This window comes from Mizuhopecten yessoensis, unplaced genomic scaffold (assembly GCF_002113885.1).
Source record: "Mizuhopecten yessoensis strain PY_sf001 unplaced genomic scaffold, ASM211388v2 scaffold6683, whole genome shotgun sequence".
Lineage (NCBI taxonomy): Eukaryota > Metazoa > Mollusca > Bivalvia > Pectinida > Pectinidae > Mizuhopecten > Mizuhopecten yessoensis.
Genome location: NW_018406672.1, coordinates 360,552 through 379,247, shown reverse-complemented (window position 1 = coordinate 379,247; position 18,696 = coordinate 360,552). Strand labels below are relative to the sequence as shown.

At 37.4% G+C, this 18,696-nt stretch overlaps 2 protein-coding genes across 2 annotated transcripts in view; one reads left to right on the top strand and one right to left on the bottom strand.

Moving 5' to 3' along the window:
* Positions 1-18,461, bottom strand: part of LOC110452399 (cyclic nucleotide-gated cation channel alpha-3-like) — a 103,888-nt gene extending 85,427 nt beyond the window's left edge. The window contains exon 1 of the mRNA XM_021500900.1: positions 18,416-18,461. The gene's annotated coding sequence lies outside the window, so the exon portion shown is untranslated. The remainder of the gene's footprint in view (positions 1-18,415) is intronic.
* LOC110452404 lies at positions 10,785-11,219 on the top strand. Its single transcript, XM_021500906.1, has one exon. It carries the CDS (start codon positions 10,785-10,787, stop codon positions 11,217-11,219), a length of 435 nt encoding a protein of 144 aa, XP_021356581.1.
* Positions 18,462-18,696: the final 235 nt, after the last annotated feature.

Sequence of the window (18,696 nt, the reverse complement as noted above, 5' to 3'; positions counted from 1 at the left end):
TACAAACGTTGATGAATGTTAACTTTGAAATATAATTAAAGAAAATTTCGAGACTTGACGATTGAGGATTCTGCATTTTCCTGTATATATCCCTTGCGTTTCGCTTGTCTTTCTTACTAAGCTTATATATAATGTTTAAACATGATAGAAGTAAACTGTTTTGGAATTAAGTATTAAACATCACTAATTTCATCTATCAAATACCTGTGTTCACTACTTTTTTTTTTTCATTGTACACGTACTATTTTTAGATGTTGACGTTTTACACAAGTCAAAATTAGATAACAAGAGGCCTAGACAGCCATGCTTGGTTATAAGTTTTGACAAAAGAAAGGTAAATAATGTATTAGGAGGTATACATATCGAAACATTAACGAATTATCAATGACGTTTTGATTGACTGTACATACAGGAACAGTTGATCTTTTGTTATAAAAGAAACAGATAGTTACTGTAACATGTACACAATACTAAATTTAATGCTGATATGATAATACCGGAACAAAGACGACACTAAAAGAAAAGGAAACACATATATCCTAAACTACTACAGTAACAGAACAAAAGAAGAAGCGTTCCGGAGGTTTAAGCGATTATGTACAGTACCAAATGCGGCATCTGTGTAAACGCGTCATATCGAATCCAGGCGAAAAATTATCTTGACTCTTATTCTGTACATTGTAATGTCATACCTAATATCTTTATAGTATCTAGCAGGATTTGATTCGGCATACAACATACAAAGGCACAGACAATCTGACTACGAAAAACATATACGATTTGGTGAATGATGTCGGCCACAAAGCCTCATAGATAGATATCTAAAATTCAAATTGCTCCATTTTTTTAACAACCGATCGTTATTTTATTCTTAGCAAAACTATTTACATATATGAAGAGTCTTACTATAGTTATACAACTAATGTAGACGACATGCATTATAAGGTACAGCATTTCGCATATACATTTTACACATGCTGTACAACATAACGAGTAGTGACTCGTTATGTTGTACAGCATGTGTAAAATATAACCCATCTTCAGGTCAATAAGTCGATTTGAGTAGTTTGATCACTTTATAGGTCAAACGCATATTTGTCTACAGATCAAATCGACTTATTGACCTGAAGATGGGTTATATTTTTAAATACTTGGCAAATGGTACCATTACATCGATATTCCATTGTTGATGTTATTTCGACTTCGTGTTTTCAAAATAATCACAATTATATAATCAATCAAAAGCTACATTATATATTAACTTATTAACTATAGCATGACGGAGTTTTTCGAGACAAGAAAACTGTATGTTTTGAAAACAAAGTTTTGTAATTTATAACTGCTCATATTTGTACGTAGTAACAGGAACAAGGCTGTGCTCATTTTAATTGAAAACAAACCTTACTCCATATCAAACTTTTGTTGAAGCCAATTTAATTTCGCAAATTAAGAACCATTAGTTGCCACATCAGCAGCTGTTGCAACGACTGCCTGGTAAATGTTAAAGAGAGGAAGGTATTTTGTTCAACAATGAATGCTGTGTTCTTGAGTTTTATTTTGCCTATTAGCTAAAACACAGTCAAAAGATTTGGTTAACATATATGAAATCGTTACAACAAGCACGCTGATGGAAAATATGTCAATATATCTTACACTTTTGCAATCTGCTAAAATAATAACAGTATAATTTGTCCTCCAGTTAAGACTCTTTTTCTCATAATGCTGTACAACAATTCAAAAACATGCATTGCAGTGATTAATTTGTTTAATATCTAATTGCATCAACTGATTAAAAAATAGCAACATAACCTGCATTATTTTAGAACGCAGCATGTGCAGTATTAGGTAGCCGGTAGTCACGAATCTATCTCCTGAAGCTGAACTTTCAGAAAAAATCGAAATATAATTTGATAAAAAAAACATAACAATGCCGACTCTATAGATACAATGCACGGTGTAGTGTCTTTTTTACAAGAGGGGTATAGTTGACTCCAATCTCAAGGGAATATCGCTAGGCTTACGATTTATGTAGATGCTTGAGGTCATGGCATGAAAACAGAAGGTAATTTGCTTAAACGCACCAGTGCAGTTATGTGGTTATTTCAATTATTTTTCAGCGTTTAAGACAAACGAACTTTTCCGTTAAAGTGTCATTGATTAAGCATGCACGCGTGATATCCATAATGAAATGACTCGACTTGGAACCTAGGTCCAAAATGATCGCCTAACTCTGTACAAAGAAATGAAAGACAGTCGAATGAGGTTCCCAACCCGGTAAAATCCATATAATGATACCACCAGGCGAATTGGAACAAAAAAGTAATTTCAATTGCTATAGCAACTATACCAAGGAAACAAAGAGGACGTTACAAAATGTATCGGTATAAAAGAACATACTTTTACGGTCTAAATGCCAGATACTTAACATCTGTCCACATTTACGATTTGGATCATACGCATAGAAAGACTGACTGATAAGAAAGTTCACATCAATATTAAACACTGCAACAGCATATGTAATTTTGTTGATACGTGATATCTTTGATAAAAGTTTAATTCTCGTTGTTTTATGTATTATGTCTGCATGTGTGTTAAGGATTTTGGATGGAGAGACTACAGATAGCATCAGAGCCGAATGAGTGGATAGCAGGTGGCGGCAGACGACACGAACAAGTTGTGCCATGAGAGAGGGATTTAATCCATAATTCTATGTCTTATCAAAATAAGAACGACTGTAATCATTCATCAATATAGCAATAAAATAATTTTGAACAATGGAAAACTATTAACGATAAGGCATAACGATTATCTCGAATTGCAAACTATTTCTATTTCAAGAGTGATAATTCCAATTCCGACGAGTTTTGTTTTGCAGTTTGATAATAAAAGTCACGCAAGCTTGTATAGCAGAATGTGCGTATCTTACACAGAAAACAACAACATTACTCCGCTTAACGTTCAATATTTAGGGGAATGGCCATATAACTGGTTCACCCGTTGTCAGTATGACTTGCCGGGTGGAATGATGTGCTGGTGCCTCCGGTGTGGTATTTCAATGAGATAGCACTATAGAGTGACATCGGAGCCGCACAATCATCAGGAGGCAACATACCTTGCTTCTAACTCATTTCAAGTCCTTAAATGACCTAACCAGTTAATAGAACGTTAAACAAAATAAAACAAAAAACAGAAACAAACTGACACGTACATGGAGACAAACCGTTTCATTTTAAAGGTTTGTTGACTTATAAATCCACACGCCTGTCTTTAAATCCACATCTTTTACATATTGCGTAAAAAATATTAATCAATATTCAGTGAACAAACAAAAATGCTTTCCATACATCTTTTTGTTCCTAATCCCCCCAAAAGACATCGTTGTCTTGAAGATTCCATTGACACTACCAAAAATATTTGTTTCTTTTTTAGCTTCTGTACACAAACTGATTTGTAATATACTAATGCTAAACACTTGACTCAAAATTAATTGCGAAGTTTATCGTTCGCAATATTGCAATACATAGTTCATGCTGTGTCATATTGTTCTCTCTTGGGGATTTTTTGTGATGCTTTTGATAACGCGACACTAACAAAATGTGTTGGTGAGCAAAAACTATGGACTTCAACTTAACAGGAAATAAGCCTTTATTTTAACAACAGCTTATCAAGTAAGTTACGTGTTAAGGGACATTCCCGAACAAACCCTGAAATGAAAGAAGGGGAGAGATATTTGAAACGTACTACACAGAGTAATACTTAAACACGAAAGATATTGATTTATTGCACTCTGGTGATTTTTTGCTGTATCCGGTTAAAAGTGTGACATGCATGAATGTTGTACTGCTGTACTGGTGTCGGTGAAAGCTGTGTAGAGACGTAGGAGACAAAGGGACGAGGGAGGAAAGGTGTTGTTAACGGCCTATTTAAGGATGTCATTACGCTTCGAAAGTGTTTTTACATGTACCAAACGACAGTCCGTACAGTCATGCACGGCTTTACAACACAATACAGGGCGTGGAACAATTATATGATTATTGATATTGATTAAATTAAAGTGTAAAACATATCTAAAATGTCGTTAGACATCGGTTAAGACCACATATGTACGAATAAGCTTTTGTACATTTGATTAACTAGCATGCTTTGCACGTTAAAGTACATGAAACAGTATCGGATTTTTTTGTGTTGCGTGATAAGGACAACATTGAATTATCATAGTATTAGATATTATTGCAAAAGAAATTTGAACTAAGCATGCATAAAATCGAATAACATTATTAATGAATTTCTTTGTATGTATCATCCATTCACCAATTAACTATAATAACGTGTATGTAATTTATGTTGAAGGTTTGCTTTGATTTAGTAATTTCTTAGAAAAGAAACACACGTTAGTATTCAGGTATGATATATCCTTAAAGGAATGACTTGAATTATAAGCCTTTTAGTATTTGCAGTATTACATGTAGCTTGCTTTCTGGCGAAATGTCTCTGCGATTTTTGACAACTCACTTTACTGATTATCTCTCTTCAATTGATAGAGGAAAAAGACTTTTTCGAAACCGCGCAAAATAAATTAGTTTTTAATATCTGTTTGTCTTCAAAACGCACTTAGCTTTTATGATTCATACCAAACTGGAGTAATAAGCTACATTTTTAAGGCTGTTGATATGGTTGTAAACTAGGCCTGTCTTGATGATGTGGGTTAGTGTTCGCCCAGGAAATCAATGGGTTTTGTACCTCGGCCGGGACATAACAAAGTCCTTTAAAATGGTAGTTGTTAATCCCTGCTAGACGTTCAGCGTTTAGGGTAATTGCAAAACTTGGTTAATGCGATGTCAGTGTTATGAGGTCGGTTGCAAGGCTGTTTATGGTACCTTTTGCGTGATATTGTATTGAGGTAATACTATAAAGGCGGCATCAGATCCGTGTTACCGAAGAATGCAAATGCACAAACATAGCTTTTACTGTTAAAAAGACGCCTAATCCAATACACCAAACCACTGTCCCTTCATGAAGTTATCTATCGATCTATGATCATTAGGTAAATGTAAATGCTAAATTTATTTATTTGACAACAATAATGAAACAAGTTATTTCAACTTATATAAATCAATCTTGTTTGCACGAATGTTAGCTCGCGGGGTCGTGTTGTTGGAGGAAACCGGAGTACCCGGAGAAAACCCACATGGTCGGGCATGCATTATGTATAATACGTTTGGGCATCATAACGCTCTATGCAACCGAAAAAAACATTTGTATTCAAGAATTTGTGGATATGATTGTAACATGCTTATGAGCAAACAAAAACATTTCTTTCCATACATCAGCTATTTTATTTACCCCTTAACATCAAGTATAATCTAACAGAAATAACCAGTAGATTAGATATTATGCTCACGGTATCGGCAATGTAGTACACAACGATTCCCCAACGAGTGATGAAATGCAATTTAGGTTCGCAAAGCATTTTGAATTGACGTACAGTGTAGTAATTAGAAGAATAACCAATTAAAAAACGTCAAGTGTGTATCCCACGAGTTGATACCCAAATATAAGTATCAACTCCTGGAAGGCTTATCCGTTTAGGCAAGAGTGAGAAATCCTATATTTGTTGCGGGAGAAAATCAGTTCTTTTATGTTTAATAGCTAGTGCATTTCTAAGTTCGTGTCTTAAAAAACTAGTTTTTTTTCTGCACTAGCATTTAACTTCTCTGGTAAACGAAGGTATTATGACCTCACACCTTGTGAACTTGAAATCAGGAACGTCAAATGTTTTTCTACATTAGCCGTTGATCCGAATTATTTTACTCACAACACCTTGCTCCTGTAGGTTGATAAAAATATGTGAAAGTTTTATAGCCGCAAATTATATCACATTGGGAATACATATGGCGTTTGTTGTTTTTGAAGCAAAAGTCATTGACCCTTCTGTAAACATGATCACTTTTTATTCTATTCATTACTGGATTTCCGATTACATATTTTTGTTGATGATAGTTTGTTGTAATTTCATCGAAACCGATTTCAAACTGTGGCAGTATTCACACGTCAGTATTCTCTTGTTCTGTTTTTACGTCAAACTGATAAAATGATTAAAACCATGGGATCAGAGGGGAGAAACATGTGGTAGGTACAGTACAAATAGTCTAACATAACTGTAAATCAATCAGGTTTAAGTAAATCTTCCTGGGAATTATACAGAAAGCACGTGATACACGAGCTTCAGCGCGCTCATCAAGTCTAACATTATTGTCTTGCACTCCTGCTTTGTTACAATGCTCCGTAATAAAAACGCTCGTCTACAATTCTTGTATAAATTTTATAGTTCAACATGTTTTCTGGTAATCCCAGAGGTGTTGTCTTTGCTTAACAAACCTGACAGTTATTGAGCATGATCAACTAATGTTCCTCTCTGCGGAAGGTTGTACAATTCACACCAAATATCTTACTGGAGTTTATTTTAACCTTTTTTATCCGAGTCAGACAAATGCTTGTCGCAGTGTGTCCATTAGACAATGAAAGAAATATACACTTAACGGAAACGTATGCGTCTGTTTCAGAGGAACTCTTTATGGAAGATGATACCGCCCTTCCCTGCAACATTCCAACTAGATGCCGACGATTTCTCTATCAGTATTACTGATGGGAACGGTGCTGCAATAATCCAAATGGTTTTGATTTCTAATAGATGAGAATGACAAACACGCTTCTATATGATTCGCGCCAGAACAGTGTAGGGTGTTGTTAGGCAATCAGTTACCATTTGAAAAAAAAATCATACATAAAATATAGAGAATATTTAGATAAGTATGGTACTATATATCAACCACCAATTTGTGAATCAACATGTAGAAAACATTACTCGACTCGTAATTTTACACTGGGGTTCGAACATTCGAGATAAAACGTCAATAACCTAAAGTTTGTTTAAATACTGACAGATGGGAAACATGTGATGTCATTTTCTTTTTCCAACTGTATACAGATTTCAATTGTTTCTTTGGCTTCTTGCGATGATTTACACATTCAACTTGTATTTAGTTTCTCATCTCTCTGTCTAGCACTGTTGAATGATTTTAATTATGTTGGCGATGCGTTACTACCATTAGGTCTGTAAAGTGATTAGACGGTCCTTTGTCACTCTTAGTATACGAACATCCTGGCGATTAACACGACATCCACGACACTCCCACATGTACGCAACATCTAGTCCGGTAGCTTTTAGTACATACTAGCTGAAGGATCAAGCTCTGGGAGCGAGTCGTTTGTAAGCGTTCATCACGGCAAAATGTCTGGGATGGAGGAGATTCGACCCGGAAATAAGCCAGCAAATGGTATTGCTACAACCTATGTAGTTACATGGTTCAAACAAGGCCAGGAAAACCAGATACGTTATTGGCGTAGTCTGCAGGCGTTTGCTTTATGCTTCCTGAAAGCCAATAAAGATTGATTGGCTCAACAAGAAAGAAATTCTAAGAAGTGTTGTCTACAATTTCATTAAAAATCGAAGTTAAAGAAAACACATTATATTAGACAGTTGTGTCTACACGAATGCAACTCAGGTTACTTTCCTTAGATTAAATCTTGAAATACTGCAAATCGTTGTCAAGTAGATCGGGTGAGTGCACACCACAACTCCGAGTGAGTGATGTGTTCGTGGTAACAGTTGTTAAAACGCTTAGAAAAAAGTCGTGAAGCATTGTGGAAGCATCGCAGTATTTTGTCAAACTCTTCTGTGGAATTGAATCGTAAAATTCACTAAAAAAGCAATCTGCATTCAAAGATGTTTGCTGTATCAGACTTGTAATACAATTACGGAAGTGTTATGGGTGTGACAGACAAGGAAAAGTAACGGACTACCTTAGTTAAAGACGACCAGTACACACGGCAGAGTTCCAATTCTGGGCTAGATTTTATCGGTTCGGAGTATCTTCTTTTTCATTTGCATGATAAAGCAACTCCACATTTTTTATATATGGCATAAAGGCACCATCGCTGTCAAAATGGACAGATTATACTGAATATTTACAATAGTCTTGAATAATGTAATTGGTAAAATGTATTATCAGCAATGAAAAGGTTCCCGATTCAACCACTGATATTCCTTGGTTCGTTTGTTTCTTTGTTTCATTTTCTTTCAAAAAAATAAATATATAGATAATATTAAATCGATCGTATTTTTAGGGATATAACTGTTTTTTTGCAAGTGGAATTCAGCAACTTGTTTTAAAACGAAAACGAAAGAGTGTAAAGATATCTACGTTTATTTACATATAAAATAAGATAATTTTTCAATCAACTTGGTTTCAAGCTTTTTTCGGCTTATGCTTAAAATGGTTCAATTTAATATTGCAAAATTTCCCATCTTTCCATGAAAGTGACGTACAAAGGTTAATAAGCTAGGATGATAGAAATAGTTTCACACTAAATTTTAGCTGAAAATATGTTTATGCATATAGTCGAACAACTTTCATCATGATGTTTATAAAAGTTATTGTTATGTATTGACAGTCAATTGATCATTGATGGTATACGTCGACGCAAAGCAAAATCTGCAAAACTTCATTTGAAATAAAATCCGTCCCATAGGTGTAATACTTAACAAATTAAACCATGTTCCGCTGATTAGCTTACCAGTGTATAATATGAAGAAAAAAACAATAACATCGTATTGCTATAAAATTGCTCCATGCTATCATACTACATTTAGAACAAAACAGATGGCACGGTTAATAGTTCTCTCAACTTTCACCACGACGGTTTGGATTCAATATTTAGATAGGATCGGACGTGGAAAGATATTTGTTCTCCCGCACGACACCGTGTTTTGCGGGTGCTGAGGTTTCTTCAAATATTAAGGATTTATCAAGATTGACTTATATAATGTTATAAACCTTTTTTTTATTGTTGAAAAAAATATCACGTTTAATAAATGTTTTATAAAAGACACAGCTCAGCTAAAACCGATTTTTGATAAACAACCCATTCTTAGAACTTATGTCAAAGTAACTGTTTGGGGTGTCAGCCATCTCGCCTTAAGTTGTATGATCAAATTGCTGCCTTTCTGTGGCATCACCTTCTCCTAAACCAGGCACCAGACATTGGTCATTTTTCCAATCTTAGCTGTCAGAAAACCGATTCATGGTATTGCATTTCTACACCGTCCTTTCATTTGGTTGTATGCTGAGGAAGACGGATGGCTACAGAAACGTTTCAGTGAATGACAAGGCGTAATTTGTAGTAAGCCTTGTAAATGTCGGAAGGAGTCAGGAAAACTAATCCAACACAGCCATGGAACTATGTAGGTATAGGAGAAATCAAATCACTCACCATGTTTGGCGGATTGACCGTATTCGGGCTATTATCGAAATATGTCTGCACTTCTATCGTCAACAAACATGGCGTCTGACCGACTGTCAGGCATAACGTATAAATGGACCTTATTACGTGCCCCGGTAATAAATATACTATTGCAAGGACAAATAACCAAGCTAAAAACACACGGACAAAAGTTTTGGAATAAGCCTAGCAAGTAGATTGAAAACGCAATCGAATGTAAAAAGTATTTGGTAAATCAATATTTAGATTTATGAATGGAATTACTACCAGTGTATGGAAATGAGAGTATCTACATATCTATTTGTCCTATATATTGGAATGAAAGAAATCAAGGACGTTTCGATAACCTACTTAAAACTTTTAAAATATTTTGAGGTAGTGATTCACGCAATATCGCACTGCAATATTTCATCTTATGTCGAGGCAGCGGGTATGAAAATAAACATCTAGAGAGAACAGTTATTCGAGACATATATAACTAAACGTCAATTGGAAAGAGGTATCCTAAGTAATAAACTGGGAGCTTCTACAACCACAAATAAAAAAAGTCCAGAATTAGAATACAGTTGCAATTTAAACCGACATCAACGGAAACCGAAGACTCATTAAAACCTGTGTTTTTTTAATTTCTGAAAATAACAAGCTAGGTCCCTTTAATGTTGTGACCCTTAAAACATGTTTCAGACTACTTTAAACAACACAGAAGTATAGGTACTGAAGCTGGGAATAAAATATGTTTCTGTCGGGTAAATACAGATGATGGGTAGTCGTTTCCGGCTCAACATGTGGTACTGATCATGACATTTCCTGTCAAATCTAAGAAAGGATATCAGTCATCATCGATAAGAGACGGTAAACAAGTCTCCAAACAAAAACGATTTTTGGATATTGTGACAAGGGCCATTGACGTTTTCAACCCCATTCCAATCATGATCTATAACAATTTTCAGTCCATTAATGCGTGTTATCATAAATCATTATCGTATGGAGTTTAATTTTCGTGAATGTGAAGGGAGCGCTGCGTGATTCCCCTGGACACCAGCTCGTTTGTCAGCGGATACGTTGTTTACAACAATAAACTACATTATTATCATAATTTATCTGACCATCAGCAGACATATCAAACAAGAACTCATATACAACAGAAATAAAGCTTGGAATTATCTTATTTGATGAATTTATAAATAATTTTCATATTTGTTTCTGTATTTAAATACAAACGAGTATTGTAAACTAATATTACTTTTTGTGAGAAAAAAAGGAAGCTTATTTTAAATGTGCATATGATACGGAATGAAACATTGAAACATAGACAAAGACATTCTCTTAACTTAATCGATATCTCAATTTATTTTAAAATGCTAAACAACTTTCTTCTTCCTAATGTCTCCCTTGACAATGCCAAGAAGGACACTCGCTTTAGACCGGCCCTCGACCCTGGTATGAAGCTGGCCCTGACTTTGCGACACCTTGCTTCTGGTGACAGCTATGCCTCGCAGAAGTTGGGCTGGAGAGTACCTCACAACACACAGTCACTGGTGGTCAGAGAGGTTTGCCATTCCATACTGGACGAGTACCTGGATGAGATGCTGACCTGCCCCAGTACGCCAGAAGAGTGGAAGGAAGTTGCTAACAGATTCTATCAGAGGTGGAACTTCCCCCATGTCCTGGGAGCTCTAGATGGCAAGCATGTGTCCATTAGGTGTCCTCCAGACAGTGGCTCCTTGTACTACAACTACAAGGGGTTCTTTTCAATCGGGTTGCTGGCCCTTGTGGATTCTGACTACAAGTTCGTGTGGGCAGATCTTGGAGGCCTGGGATCAGCATCCGATGCCCAGATCTACAACTCCAGTGAGCTGAAACATGCAGCTGAATAAGACCTGCTTGGGTTTCCACAGCCTACACCTCTCCCACAAGACACTACAGATGTTCCATACTTCTACATTGGAGATGACGCCTTTGCCCTGATATCCTACATGATGAAGCCCAACAGTCTCCGTGGTGTATCACAGGAGGAGCGCATCTACAACTACAGACTGTCGAGAGCCAGGAGGGTCGTGGAGAACGCCTTTGGGATCCTTGCCAACAGGTTCCATGTGATTCTGGGCACTATGCAGCACAAGCCAGAGATTGTCAAGCTGATAGTGAACACCTGCTTGGTTCATTAGCAACCTGATGAGGGTCAGGTATCCAACGCTGCAGAACCAACAGCTGGACCAGCAAGCAAGTCCAGAAGAAGACTTTGTGCCTGGTGCCTGGAGAGATGGTTTCAATCTGGAAGACACACAGGTTGTTGCAGGCCCCAACACTGCGACCAAGGAGGCCAAGAAGCAGAGGAACCTCATCAAACACTGGGTCAACTACTCAGCTGGTGCAGTGGACTGGCAGGACAGGATGGTGTAGACGTGGACCCTAGTGTTGCAATCCAGAATGGACTTAATATAGACTTTACTTTTTGGTAGACACAATTTTTAGAAACTGTAATATTGTATGTGTAATTTACAATGACTTATTTGTAGATAACCGTTATAATAAATGTAATATTGTCCATACGGTAAAAATACTTATTTGTATTAAACATTGTTACAAAATAAAATATTGCCTGAATAATGTAAAAATACTTCTTTGTATAAATCTTTATTAGAAAGATTGCAAATAAAATATTGACTGTGTAATAAAAAAAGTGAGAAGAATCAAAAACATATTAATAAATTGAAATGTATATGTCATGCAACCATGAATTACTACGCATGCATGATGTATATACCAGTATTTGCCTAACAGGTACATACATTATACATGCATACGCATATTCAAGTATGCACATATAGGGTTACAATAATTTTAATTTTTTGGAGTATCGTTATGTGGGTATAATGTTGTGTTGGTGTATTGTGGGTTGGTGTGTTGTTGTATTGTTTAATTGTTGTGTCGGTGTATTGTTGTGTTTGTGTATTGCTGTGTTGTTGTATTATGTTATGGGTGTATTTGTGGATTGGTGTGTTGTTGTATTGGTGTGTTGGTGTATTTGTGAATTGGTGTGTTGTTGTATTGTGGTATTGTTGTATTGTTGTATTGGTGTATTGTTGTGCTGTTGTATTGTTGTATTGGTGTATTGTTGCGTGTGTGTGTATTGTTGTGTTTGTGTATTGTTGTGTTGTTTTATTGTTGTTTGTTTCATGTTGTGTTGGTGTATCAAGTTTTATTTCTACCAACATAACAATATTGAAAACAGGAAATTGAAAGTTTCATACAGGTAAAAAGCAAAGTTCAAAATATGTACAACATATATTTCTACAGTCCTAAAAAAAAGTTCTAACAGTCAGTCTTTTGCTGGTGTAGACACTCTGGTGGGGAACACGGTAACGTCCATGGCGGCACAGGTGACAACCGGGGATGGAGAGCTGCTGCCTTGGTTGCTCTGGTCCATGGCGTTACTTGCAGAGCTGATGGGCGTATGGACGGAGGCATAGGTGGTGGTCGGTGCTGTCAGCGCATGGAAGACGGGATAGTTGCTACTCTGTTGCTGGAAGAACCGTGGCGGCTGGTAGGAGGAGTGTGGCGGCTGATAGGAGGAGTGTGACTGCTGGAAGGACACCTGAGGCTGCTGTAAGGACGAGTGAGACTGCTGCTGGTTGTATGTGGCCATCCACTCCCTGTTCTGTGACTGCCAAGGATGCCAGTGGGCGGGTTGTCATGCCACTGGACAGGGTCCGGCTGGAACAGGTCGCTCTGGGCTTACCTGGTGGTTGTGATGCAAGGAGGGGAGGGGGGGGGGGGGGGGGGGGCAGACCGACATCTGGCTGACAAGGTAGGCAGGTCATCCTTTTCCTCTTCAGTGTCTTCATCCATTAGCCGCATGAGGATCTTGTTGAAGCTGGCCCTGGCCTTCTTGAACTTCAGCCTCGACATGGTGATAAGGCTGTCCCTCACGTAGTTGGCAAAGGTCGACACAGGGGTCACTGCTGGAGGCTGGACCAATCCCTTAAGTATAGCCTCTGACTCCTTGACCTTCTCCTGCAGGGTACCAATCACGTCATCCTGGGTGGTGGTATCCTTCTCCTGTCCAGATCTTCTGGGTCTCTTGGAACTCCTACTGCTGGAGGCTGCTATGGCAGATGTGGTAGATCTGGAAGGTATGGCAGTAGACTCCGTGATAGAAAATCAATCGACCGGTAAATCCTCCTCCTGGACAGTTGCTGCAGCTGATACTCTGCTGGGCAGGATGGGCTTGGCTGGCTCCGGTGTGTGTCGCACTACCTCCTGCAGGAATCTGAAGTTGCTGAGCACCCACTCGTCCCTCTCTGTTCTTCTTGGGGCACCGTCACCGCTCTTGTGCTTAATGAGTCTGGTATTCTTATCCCTCGGTGACCGGAACCAGCCCCTCAAGTGCTTCACTGTCTTGTGCATCTTCATTGCCTGGGTCTCCCACAACTTCCCCTTGTTGGTAATCTTGTGGTAATCCTGCAGCTTAGAGTCCCACAATGTCCTGTTCTATTGTAACCACTCGACCATGATGGCCTCATCAGATTCAGAGAGGCTGCAGTTTATCCTGTCGCTCTTGTTCCTCTTGCCTCTGTCCTTTGAGGAGGCTGATGACAATCTTCTGGAGGAGGAGGAGCTAGACCCTGTAGACCCTGGAGAGGCTGGAGATTGCGACTAGGACCTGGAGGGGGTGACTGTTGCCCTCTTTTTCTGCGGCTGCTTCTGCTGCTGGGGGTCGGCCTCGCTTTCGACAGGAGGGGGTGGACCTCTGCGATGATGGTAACAACCTCCTGGCTGGGAGATGGTGCTTCTCGTTGGCCCATGCTGCTGCCCCGACCTCTGCTGCTACCCCGACTTCTGCTGCTAGCCTTCTTGCTCTTGGGAGGCATACTTCTGCGATGTTGACTGCGCGGTGGTTGAAATGGAAGTGATGCACTCTGGCCAAGAGCTCCCTTTTATACTGCGCATCCAGCAGCAGGTTGGCGAAACGTTACACAAACGCTCCACGCGTTACTCGAACGTTACAGGAACGCTAGGCAGACGCTGTGGAAACGTCGAAAACGTCAGCAAGACGCTCGGCAAACGTCGAGAACGTCGGCTAGACACTGGAATAAACAATGAAACGCTACCTGGACGCATGGCAGACGCTACTCAAAGCGCTGTGGACGCTATGAGAACGCTATCAAAGCGCTGAGAACGCAATGGAACGCTAGGTTTTGCCGCTATTTTCGACAACAAATGTCGCCTGACGATGAGTGAACGTTGGCTGAGCGTTACCCAAGCGTTACAAGAACGTTATAACAACGTTGACCTAGAAACTCAATTTGAAGAACGTCGACGTTACCCGACGTTTCTCCAATTTTTTCAAAACGCAACCAAACGCCCAACAAAACGCTATAGTGTGACAGGGCCTTGTAAGGCCTTTAGTTAAGCGTTGCCCCTGTGGAGAAGGCTTTGGGTTTTGTCCCCTGGCCGAGACATACCAGAGTCTGTAAAAATGGTAGTTTCTACTCCTGCTTAACACTCAGCAGTTTAGGAGTGGGGCGACTGGTTCGCCCGTTGTCAGTTTAATGTGACCGATTGGGGTGTCCTGCTGGGTGTCGTCGGCAGTATGTTTCAGTGAGGTAGCACTATAAAGTCGACATCAGTTCCTCGCTATCACAAGGAGACAAACACGAACATATCGCAGCCTCCCAAAACACACACGCAAACACTACACACATGCATCTTGCACACAGGGGAGGCCGTCCTTAATTGACTATAGCTGTTAATAGAACGATAAACATACTAAATCAAACCAAAAAGCAAAGACAATCTTTGTATACCACACAACAGGGATGGAAATGTTTGGATATCGGTCAAAGTAAATTTATCAATCCTGTTCGGTTGATTTGGGACATATTATTTTACCAATGTAGAACTCTATATGAATAACATAAAACAAGTAGAAAATTGAAGATAAATTAATATCAATGGGACCTTGGTTGATTTTGTGCGCTACCTTAAATCTGACAAATTCGTCATTGTATAATTTCATTTGAAATTGAAACATATCAATTACGAAGATCAATAATACGTTCATTTGTTTTGAACATCAAATCACAATACTTCACGATATTGTTAATCTATATGACAATGTGGATATGTTAATTACATGTAATAAATATTTGTGAAGTTTCTCCTCAACTCATTATAAATTGTGTCATTTTAACGACATTTCTGACGAAGAATACAATGATTTAGTTACAATATACTCTCAGTAAGCAAGCAGAAAAAAATCGAACAAAACCATGTCATTTTAATTTCGTAGTTATAAATTGATATAAGTACAGTTTTTGAATTCATATATTTCCTATGTATTAGTCAGTTAATGCTTTGTTGCCATTGGTTATGCCATAACTTTATGATAAATAATTAGTTAATAGCTTACATCTGTACAAATGCTGAAAAAAGGGTAGCTGTCGATGACGATATGTTCCATGACGTATATAATGTATTACTAATTTTATATTATGACGTCATTCGATGACGTGGCAAATCAAAATCAATATTGTAAGCTCAAGATAGACATTGAACTTTCTTATTTTCGTTTACAGAATTGTGGAATTATTGGCTGACTTGAATTTATCCTCTCATCTTTATATCTAGCACGATAAGCACATGCTGAATAAAAATGCATTAAAGTGATATAAGTTAGGATTTTTGTTTTAAAAATGTTTCGTGTCGTCATATGGGTTCTATCTTAAAATCTTTTTTGTTTTCAAGTATATTAATATTCAATACATTACAATGCTAATATAGGGTTTGGATAACTTGGGTTTCAATGAAGTAAGTTCTTCGCATGTTTGAAAGAAGTATAATAATTACAGTAAAATAATAATCAGTTAAGTAGATATTTACGAACATTTTCTATATAAATAAAATGTTTTGTCACATAAATAATACATGTATGAAGTGGCACCAGTTTATGCTGTGAAATGTAGTCGTTGATCCACCAGTAAACACCCTCACGGTACATAAGTAACATTTCCCTTAAATTCAAAACCACCAATACCGCAGCGTAACAGTACAAGGACAAAATCAACTCAATGTTGTTTTATTTGTTTAAAAAAGACACCAGAAACAGAGGAATGAGAGGCTCATCATGAACACCTAAAAAACGGAAGTCAACAATGTTTTTTCCAAAAGCTAATCATGACTCAGTGCCACTACATATTGACATAAAGACAAGCAGGGAATAACAACCAATATGTTTTAGAGTAATCGTTGATAACGTTATATAATTAAACTGCATGCAGTCAAGTTCTTCTGCAATTGCAGACTTCCCATATTCCAGATTACTCACATGTATCTCAGCTTTACCTGTATTTAATTGCTTTCAAGAAATACGTTTTGTAATCAAGTTTAAATTTATAATTAACTCCATATTCCAGTTATTTCGTTTTTATTGCACTCGCTGTGTAATCGTTAGCATTTTAAGGTAATGGTGGAGAGTGAAAACCTGAGAATACTTAAGATTTCATGCGATATTTGTGTTCTGTTTACATGATACATTTAATGTCACAGTGCAGAAAGAGCAGACAGGTTCCCATTTTATGATTTGACCTTTCAGGAAACTCATAAAATAAGACTCCCCAAAGAGCCTATCAAACCCAGACTGACATATAAGCCGTTACAAGGGTTCATTTGCGCTGGCGTCACAGACAAGACACTACCGTGGAGTTTAATTTCATGTAGGATTTGTGTTACTAAAGTACAGGTGACGGCAGTGTTTGTTACATGTACATCAATGATTAGCCGGGGTGTCAATTAACTAAAGAGACATATTCATAACATCTCGAATCGTAGTAAAGGATAATCAGTAGTATTTACACCCTGTTTAAGGATCCCTGTCCCGTTGCACTGTGGTATTCAGTATATATACATTAACATCCCTTTTACTTCCGATTGGATTTTAACATAGCACAGTTAAACAAGCAGCTCAATTGGTTAAATCGATGTCATCACATATGAGTCCAGTGTTCGAATCCTTATCTAGCTCCGCTATTTTTTTCTCCACTTAGATCATTGTTGTTGTCATCTTTTGTTTATTTCATCTGTATCATATTTAATAAAAACGTCCTGCAAAGTATATTTTTCTTTTCAGATATGATTTAAACAACACTTGATAACAGCTTTTGGAAGTGGTACTCGGATCCTTAAGCTTTTTTACTACTAACATTTACATGTCTGGATATTAAGTATATAAGAATCCGTTAGAGTAAAAACTATATGTGATTTTTTCTTATCAAGGAACGTATCTAAGCCTTATTTTTTGTGGTCAAACATAAATCAATACTGTGCATGGATAACAATGAATGGTTGAAGAACACTATGAAATAATAAAAAAGAATACCCAAGCGTCTACAAAACCACCGTTAGAATACAAAATCGATAAACTAGGGTAAAATATGAACTCAGTAAAGATTTATCTTCAGACCCCTGAAAAAGTGTAGGGAGAAAAAGATAAGGATTGAACTGGTGTATTCCCCTGTTGGTATACGTACGTAAGTACTGTAAAGTTCACAGATATCTGATATTTCGGTATCTATATACTGTTTCTTTGTTGGTCAAAAGCTTTGGCTGATTTATATTTAACCTTTAATAATGTTTTGAAAAACATTTCAAAATCAATGACTATATGTATGTATATCACATCTATGTTTCTAAGAAATTAATATACCCTTTTTCAACCCAGACAAAATAAGATAATTAAATAGAGAATCTCAATGTTCAACATATGTACAATGTAGGCGCCATCCGTTTGGTCTACATATACTAGACTGACTTATCTATATACGGATAACGTATAAGGTTCCAAAGGCTCTTGGCACGCCCCTCCTTATTGCCTATTCCAGAAATAGATGATGCTGCGTTATTGATTTAGATAGATATCGACCAAATAAAAAACAAAATCAACAAATACACAGATTTTTGATGTACACAAGATTTGTTTTTTGTTTTTCGCGTCAAAAACATTGAAAACATATATGATTAAAGAAATTTAACGTAACGATGAAACATACAACTGTGATATATTCGCACTTACCTTTCAATGCCCACAGAATCATGATTTGTCTCGTGAAGAATTCAATCACCAAAGATATTTACAATTCCATCTTTTAAAACTCAAATATATACCATCATGTTCAGCAAAGTTAAAAAATGGACATACACGTTCATGCTCCGTCATCCGTACCGCCTATTTGCTGAGCGAATAATAATTTTTCGATTGCTTAGTAGCTAGAAACGTTTCCATAACAACCGGGAAACAACCTGTGATTACGCTTAAAACCAAGCAGCGATGTCAGATCACAAATACCACGTGAT